The sequence below is a fragment of the Asparagus officinalis genome, chromosome 2 (genome assembly GCF_001876935.1).
Source record: "Asparagus officinalis chromosome 2, Aspof.V1, whole genome shotgun sequence".
Lineage (NCBI taxonomy): Eukaryota > Viridiplantae > Streptophyta > Magnoliopsida > Asparagales > Asparagaceae > Asparagus > Asparagus officinalis.
This window is the reverse complement of record NC_033795.1, coordinates 11,287,386-11,296,027: the sequence shown is the minus strand read 5'-3', so window position 1 is coordinate 11,296,027 and position 8,642 is coordinate 11,287,386. Positions and strand designations below refer to the sequence as shown.

The window sequence follows — 8,642 nt, the reverse complement described above, 5'->3', positions numbered from 1 at the left end:
GTACAATCTTTGAACGTGACTTTCTGGAGTACATATTTCAAATACGAAAGTTCGAGGTGTATTATGCAAATGTCCCCTGATATTTTGGATGCAAAAGTTTTGTTTCATTCCCACTTTATTCCGAACCCGAACCCGTTCAGGCTTCTTCAGTAAAGCAATCGTCAAAAAAGTCCACGCAGATACTAAATGCTAATTAATCAGATAACTAATTTGATTTTAATTAAGGTTTGAGCCTTCAACAAATTCTACCCGAATCCAAATTCCCATCACCTACCTCTATTTATACTCCAATTACATACTCCCTTTTACTTATTCGTCCCTCCCGATTTCCTCTTCCTCATCCCTCAAGTAAGCGATCAAAACCCTTCGTCTCCTTTATCATGCAATCGATTTTCTGTTTAATTTTGATCTTAATTCTAATTAAAGGTTGGTTTCGTCTTTAGGGCTTATATTTCTGTGTATTTAGTATTGTTTGCTTGGTTATTTTTTGGTTGATAGAAACAAAAGATGAAGATATGTGTGTTGGTTTCTCTGGGAGTGATGTGGTTTGATCGAGATTAATTTTTTTTTCTTTTTAAAGAATAGTTGCAAGTTGAGGAATATTTTTCTATGTTGTCAAGGGACGAATTTTGTTTCATTTAATCTCAGTCTGTTATTATTTTACAATTGAAAAGATACGATTCGCTGTGACTTGTTGAGACTTCAGCAGGTCGACTGTGATCAAATTGTATGTATTAGTCAGGATTCGGAAGTTTTTAAGAGACCAATCAGTAGCAAGTTTTGTTTATTTGTGTATCATTTATAATTGAGAGGTTTATGTTAGCCAAGTTATTTTATTTGCTGAAGAGAACTCAAAGAATTGTATTAAAAATCCTACCTGCCTTTAACCAATATAAGATTAATTAGTATGACTTATTATTTGCTTTTCTAATTTGCAATGAAAATAGTTACAAACCAAATTCATTTTCTAAAAAATAGGAACTTTAGAAAAAAATTTATTATGTCGCTTCATTTAGCTTTTCCTTAAAAGTTAAAATTGAACTTAATTTGACTAATAAAAGTTATTTTGGACTTTTAAAAGCTGAATTAGGAGAGATTAGTGGTGTCTAATGACTATTTCATAGTTCTAATTTGTGTGAATACCTATTACACTTCCAGATATTTTTTCCTTCACCTGATGGCATGGTGATATTTATTATGATATGTTCTCTCTAAGATGCTAAATATGTTGGCAATGAGCTGAATAATGTGTTTGGTTAAAGATAGAAGGCGATAGATTGGTGGGATTAAGCCATTGGTGAATATCGAAGAAGTTACATTGTTGAATAATTTTAGTTTGAACTATTGAGGTGGTTTCTCAATACACTCCTCTTTTTGTTAAGTACATTCCAATTTTGACGACTCACCTTGGATTATACTGACTAAAAAACGGCTAACATGTCTTTGGTCATAGTCTAGATTTTGGCTTGGAGCCATATATGTGGAGTATACCTTGGTACAACTTGAAAAACTCCATCTTGTTAAGTTTGATTGTTTTCACATTGTGGCCGTGGTAACTGAATCTTATCCAAATATATATGCACTATATGTAAAAGCAATAATCAGTAAGGTGCTAAAAAGGATTGCATCTCTCAGTTTCGCCCCAGGTGGAATTTAGATTAGTTACTACTGGAAAATTTTTAGAAAGATTAGATTAATGTAAGGGTATTTTTGTAATAATATGCGCTATTCGTTCTAATTCAACCATGTTTTTTATGACTAAGCATTTGAATTACTATTAGTTTTATTATAATTCATAAGAATCATAACTTAATAAATTTTCAGATAAAAATATCATAATTAATGTAATCAAGCATTAGTTTAATTTTAACTTCCTAGATTTTTTTAATTATAAACTGAATCATGCATTTTATCATAAATTCTCTATCACACTATACTTAAGACTTTGATAAAGATTAATTATTAATTTAGCCTAAACTCACTATGTTGCTTCCTTAGAAATAAAACCAAAAACTTTAAAGTATATAATCTTAAATAATCATAATCATAATCATTTAATATTAGAAAATATTAATAGAATAATCTTTCTTCTTAGGCGTGTATAGCACTTGAGGAAAACTAATATAAAGTGAATTTATGGATTCTAATCTTGGACCAACGCACAACAAATTTGATATAAATTATGTATCATCTGGTACATCTATGCAGTTTATAAGATTTCTGAGCATTTTTTCTTGGTGTACTTGAATGAAAGATGACCATCATGAGAAGCTTCCATCTTGTGTGTCTCAATCTTGTGTCTCAAATAATTTTTTCTTTAGTTATTCTGTGGTTTTGTATCACGCTAGGTTGTTTGGTTATTTCGTTTCTTTGTCCATGCATCTATTCTTAGTGTTAGGTAAGACTAATTTGAAGGAAATAAGTATATGTTAAATCAGCTTGAATGTTTGAGCACGATCAGAATTTCATCAAGGTTTATATGGTTAATTACTAACCTTAGTTGCCATTAATTATTCTAGTAGAACATGATATTTTCCATTTCTTGAGATATTTTCTAAGGACTCATGCATATATATGATCAGCTGTAGCCATTGAAAATTTATATGAAGAGTTTTGGCGTCTTTTTTCTAGTTATCACTACTTAATCTGATGTATATATCAAATAACAGCTTACCTAATGTATTTAATTGAAAATTTTGTATGCTTATATGCATGAATTTTTTTTGAAATGATCATCTAAAAGCCGAAATAATTGACTCTGATTTCAACAATTTCTACACAATAATGGTAACAATAAAGGTGTTGTTGCAAGTAATTCGCATTCAATCGAGAGGAATAAAAGTTAGTCATTGCAGAAGATACACTCTTTATAAGTTGATAGAAAGCTTTTGAATGAGTATATTTCTGCTGAGGATTAAATGAACTGAGGTCAATTAGTTGTTACATTCAAATTCAATAGTAGATATTGTAAAATGATCAAATTAATTTTGGTCAATGGTTAATATGGAGGACATGCATATCTTGATCCAAAATTAACTTGGACTTCTTTGTTATTGTTTATCAATGGTTAATATGGAGGACATGCATATCTTGATCCAAAATTAACTTGGACTTCTTTGTTATTGTTTATTTATCTATATATGCTCCAATTGTTCTTTTTTATACGTTAGTAGAAAGTTTTTATGAACTTTTGTTGTGGACATTTAGTGAAAGTTACAGCTGATAGCAAGCCAATTCAACATAAATGAACCTAATCTTTTTTCTTTTCCTTTTTTTCTTTTTCTTTTTCCTTTGCAGCCTGTTGATTTTTACTGAATGATGGGTGGAGGCATGCTAGATGATTGGGAATTGACTCCTTCGACAAACATTGTTTTGCTTGGGAAAGCTGGTAATGGTAAAAGTGCAACTGGGAACAGTATTCTTGGTAGGGAGGCATTTGTATCAGATTTCAGTCTGTCGGGCATAACAAGTACTTGTGAGCTGCAAAGTACCATTTTAAAAGATGGGCGCATTATTAATGTTATTGACACTCCAGGTTAACTAATATGCACTTATACTTTATAAACTTTGTCAATATATTATTTCCATTTGTACACTTATGTTATTTTATTATAATTCATGCTAAAATAGAAGAAAAGATTCCAGTAGAACATATAATGTATAAGCATACAAAAACAAATCTCAGCACAACATATAGGATCAGAAAAGGTCTTCAAATGACAAAAGAAGATTTGTTGAGCAACAGATGAATACTATTTTTGATAATTTAAGTTTGCTTATCTTTCTATTTGAGGAATTTTTCCATAGTATTAGGCATTTTATTCTTAATATTGTAAAGATTTTAATTGATTTCAACTTCAGAATTATCTCACTATTTCAATTTATGATCTTTTCTGATAATTTGATTTTATTTTGGGTAAATATTTTCTGATACTTTGTTAACTTATAAATATATTTGATTTTAGGACTATTTGACTTCTCTCCTGGGTCTGAGTCCGCTGGTAAAGAGATAGTCAACTGCATAAACTTGGCCAAGGAAGGGATTCATGCTGTACTTATGGTTTTTTCTGTTGCGTCTCGATTTACTAGAGACGAAGTGGCTGCAATTCAAAGTATGAAATCATTTTTTGGTGACAGAATTGTGGACTACATGATTGTAGTGTTTACTGGTGGAGATTTTCTTGAAGCTAAAGGGAAGACTTTGAAGGATTTTATTAGCCGTGGATGTCCTGAGCCTGTGAAGGTTTGAAATTATTTACTTTTAGTTAACTAATTTGTTTATTTGATTTCTTGAGCGGCAATTTTTAGTGTATACATATTTTTAGCGCAAAGTCATAATGAACTTTAGGTTTACTTACCGACCATTTGACTATTTTGACATTTCCAAGGTTTTTTTTGTTGGTTTACAAAATTAATGCATGGATTCATTTATGTACCTAAATATTGGGATTGTAAGTAGATTGGTCTTAAAGAACATGAAAATGCGAGTAGCATTTATCTGAGTTAAACAAATTTTTTATTGTAAGTAGATTGGTCTTAAAGAACATGAAAATGCGAGTAGCATTTATCTGAGTTAAACAAATTTTTTATTATCATCACCATGATTTGCTTATACATGAAAATGCGAGTAGCATTTATCTGAGTTAAACAAATTTTTTATTATCATCACCATGATTTGCTTATATTTGAGGAAAATGGGATAAAAATATTGATTTAGATGAAATTTCTAGTTCATAATGATTTTACTAAATGTAAAATGAAAAGAACCACTTCGTATAAAAGGCACACTTATTACATTTCTATTTTTTGTTGCTTATACATTAAGATTTAAAATTTTGTAATTACATCTTTGATTGTAAGCCCTTTTCAATATCTAATTTGGTTTGTCCATTGTCTACTTAATGACATGTGTCATTAGGAATTAAACATCTTTATGAGTTCAACTATGCATGAAAGCATTAGATTACTGTTCATAACTTTTTGCTGATTCACTAAAAGTATTTTTGTATTTACATTTATCTTGCAGAATATTCTCCAATTGTGTAAAAACAGAGTGATGCTCTTTAATAATAGTACGCAGGACGTGGACAGACGAGCAATCCAGCTGAAACAACTACTTTCTCTAGTGGATCTGATTGCAGCAGGTAATGGTGGGAAGCCATTTTCTGATGACATTTTCGAACAACTTAAGGTAATGATTCACTTGACTCCTTGCTTTTAGTTTTAGAAGTCGAATTTTATCACATATACTTTAAACCACCTTTTAAAGTTTAATTAATACTTAATTAATTTTAAAAGGAGTTCTCATAGCAATCAACCAACTTAACCTAATTTCTTATGAATTTTTACTTGCAATCCTGATAGTACCCTTAAAAAAACACGTGCAAGCACAAAGTTTAGGTTCAGTTGGTTAAGAAGGCATGTCTCGTGCTTGAGAAACGTGTTTTCAGAAGGCATTTTGGAAATTTCAGTTAGAATTTCACTAAAAATAGGTCAAGGTGGATTGCTTGATATTGAAAATCCTCTTAAACGATTATCTTTTTGGTAATTGAACTTTAAATGAGGTCTTCATATTATCATCCTATTTAAAGGTTATTGAGTCCCTTGTGTTGGGAGATATGAGTGCTAATTTTTTGTTCTACTCCTTTAACAGAAAGGAGCTAAGAGCCTGGAGAATAAAGAGAAAGAGATTGATGCTATGAAAGGAATCCAAGGATACTCAGAGCGAGATATAGCTGAGTTGAAGGAGCAATTGCACAAATCTCATGAAGACCAGCTCAGACAAGTAGTTGAGACGGTACCTCCTTTATATTCATTGCTTTTGTCACATTGTCTACATAGTTGTGCTTTATTAATAAATTGTATATTTTCTCTAGTCAACCCTTGTCAACTTGTAAAGTTTATTTTCTCTATTCAAACCTTGTTAACCTGTGAATTCACACGTCTCGACTGCAGCAATCAAATGAATTCAAAGAATAGTTCTCTCAGAATTAATTACGGTATCACCCACTATACTACAAGGTGTAGGCAGGGATAGAAACGAATATGCTAAAGTGTTTGTATTTGTAGTTGTAGTTGTTTTTAAAATTTTGGAAGTCAAATCTAGTCTTAATATTCATTTCTGGAGGTTTTCAAAATTGAACTCGAGTACTCGGTATTTGATAAATATTCATGAACATTCACAAATATACATATCAAAGTTTATTCATTTTGCTAAATTATTTGATGTTCAACTAGTATTTAATTTCATAATTGAAAATTATTCCTTCGTAATTGTGATGTGTGTGTGTGTGTGTTTGAATATCTTGATAGAAAACTTATTGAAGATTCTTTAAGTCTCTCAAGATTAGTATATAGAACTTAAGTAGAAAGTGTAAGTGGGTTGAAAATATAACATCGTGTGTAATAATAAAAATTATAAATGATAAAAGTTTTAACGAATATTTGATAAGCAAATAAATTAAATATACATCTAGTTAAATTCTACTTGTTATGAATTCAAATATTAAAACTTATTTGTTTAGAGTTATTAAATATACATCTAGTTAAATTCTACTTGTTATGAATTCAAATATTAAAACTTATTTGTTTAGAGTTAAAATGAACAATCAAGTCGAATAAAAATGAATAATTTCTAGAACAAATAAGGAATTGTTTGTTAATTGTTTGGTTCATTTCCGCCCGCAGGTGTAGCCACTTACACCCCCTAAACTGTCTTATTATCACTTAAACCGCCTAAACTGACGTCTTATTAGCATTTGCACCCAAAGTCGCATGCTATTATATTCAGGCTAGGTTGAGATGTCATGTGTCATGTGGGAATCATGTTATGATACATTACTTTCTTGTCCTCAATTTAAGTTAATAAAAAACTAAATTGCTCTCTAAATTGAGGTAAAAAAAAATTCCCTTTTTTGGTTTCATGAATTGACTGCGATTTCTCATAGACATTCAGAACCAACAAGTAAATGCTTCTAGGTGAACCACAATCAACCTTATAACCCGATGACTAAAAGATCACAGAGTAGCACTCCTTACGCAAATAAATAGTTTTATAATGGATAATTTAGAATTCTAATGTTTCTTAATTTGTGACGACCCTGCAGATTGAGAGGAAGCTAGATGAAGCTATCAAGAAACTAGAGAAACAATTGGCTGAAGAGCAAGCAGCAAGACTTGAAGCAGAAAAAGTAGCAATAGAGGCGAGACAGAGATCAGAGCAAGAGATAACTAACCTGAGGGAGAGATCAGAGGAAAAGATCAATATCCTGCGGAAGAGCTCAGAGCAAGAGATCAATAATCTAAGGGAGCAACTGAGAAGGGCTCAGGAGGAGAGTCAGGAGTTTCGCAAGAAAGCCGAAGGCACCAAATGTAATATCCTTTAAATAACATAACATAGCAAATTATTAGAATAAAAACAGAGAGCAACGACAGACAAGGTTAAGTTTTTGTTTATGCTTTTGTGTGAAAAGTTAGTTGATATGAACCTCTATGTGAATTCGTAGTTTATATGTGAAACTAATTATAAAGTTTAGTAGCAAGCTTGTGATTGGTACGTGATCGCCTGTTTTGACTTGCCTGGTATTGAAATTTGGAGCTCTTGTGCTTCGTTTCCTCTTGACATATGAATCTCTTTTAATGCTAGTTGTTGAAGCGGATGTATGATGATGTAATTCTTTTTTGTTTCATGTCTAAGTTTGGAAAATTTCTGAGTACTTCATATTGATCTCTTGGATGTGGGAGATGGGGAATGTATAGTATATTCACATGCAAATAGCTTCTGCTAATGAACAATTCTTGCAGGGGAAGCATATCTTTCAAAGATGCTGGATTTGAGTATTTATGTTCTTTCATAATGTAGTTCGTGGTTTTGAACTTAGCACCCCTGGGGTTGAATCTTTTTGTCTAGTTTACCCTCAAATAGACTCGAAAAGGTTGAACAAAGAAAATTATAGGTGCATGTAATGCAATTCTAGTGATCTCAATCGTAATAGACTCGAAAAGGTTGAACAAAGAAAATTATAGGTGCATGTAATGCAATTCTAGTGATCTCAATCGTAACCCTATCATTTTCTATTAAAAATGGAGATTATAGGTGCATGTAATGCAATTCTAGTGATCTCAATCGTAACCCTATCATTTTCTATTAAAAATGGAGGAGCAAAATCTACTATATATTGGGGATAAAAGCTCGGTTCGCTCCAATTCCGTCCAGATCCTGACCCGGTTCAGATTCTACTCAGATATTAATTAGTAACGATCAACATTCAGATGTGTGTTTGAGCTCTCAAAGAGCTGTACGGACTCAAAATTGGAGCCATGCCTCTATTTATATTCCAACATCTTTTACCACATCATTTACACGTGTACAACTCATGCTATCTCTAGTATCATCCGCTTCACTTATTCCACTTCGACCGTGTATAGAAAGGGCTTGAGAACGTATTTTTGCACCCCCCTCTTCCTACGTGCACGGTTCATCTTTCACTTGTCTAATCACAATCTTTGTTTTCATCCCATATCTTATAAATACATGCATGGTTGATCTTTCATTTGTATAATCACAACCTTTGGTCTCAACCCATGTCTTAAAAAGTGCTACATAAAATGGTACGCATCACTCCTCATGAGCAGCCCATGAA

General features: G+C 31.7%; 1 protein-coding gene across 1 annotated transcript; it reads left to right on the top strand.

The window, feature by feature from the left end:
• LOC109830252 (immune-associated nucleotide-binding protein 9-like) lies at positions 215-7,555 on the top strand. Its single transcript, XM_020397467.1, has 6 exons — positions 215-348; positions 3,298-3,535; positions 3,966-4,243; positions 5,027-5,191; positions 5,654-5,797; positions 7,107-7,555. The coding sequence occupies exons 2-6, from the start codon at positions 3,316-3,318 to the stop codon at positions 7,383-7,385; spliced, it is 1,086 nt and encodes a 361-aa protein (XP_020253056.1). The 5' UTR covers positions 215-348; positions 3,298-3,315; the 3' UTR covers positions 7,386-7,555.

What these genes read in the sequence shown, in the direction of transcription:
- LOC109830252 (XM_020397467.1), top strand. Translation starts at nt 3,316, where the DNA reads ATGATGGGTGGAGGCATGCTAGATGATTGGGAATTGACTCCTTCGACA. An exon ending in GATGTCCTGAGCCTGTGAAG is followed by an intron (nt 4,244 to 5,026) that starts GTTTGAAATTAT and finishes TTTATCTTGCAG; the next exon opens with AATATTCTCCAATTGTGTAA. An exon ending in ACATTTTCGAACAACTTAAG is followed by an intron (nt 5,192 to 5,653) that starts GTAATGATTCAC and finishes CTCCTTTAACAG; the next exon opens with AAAGGAGCTAAGAGCCTGGA.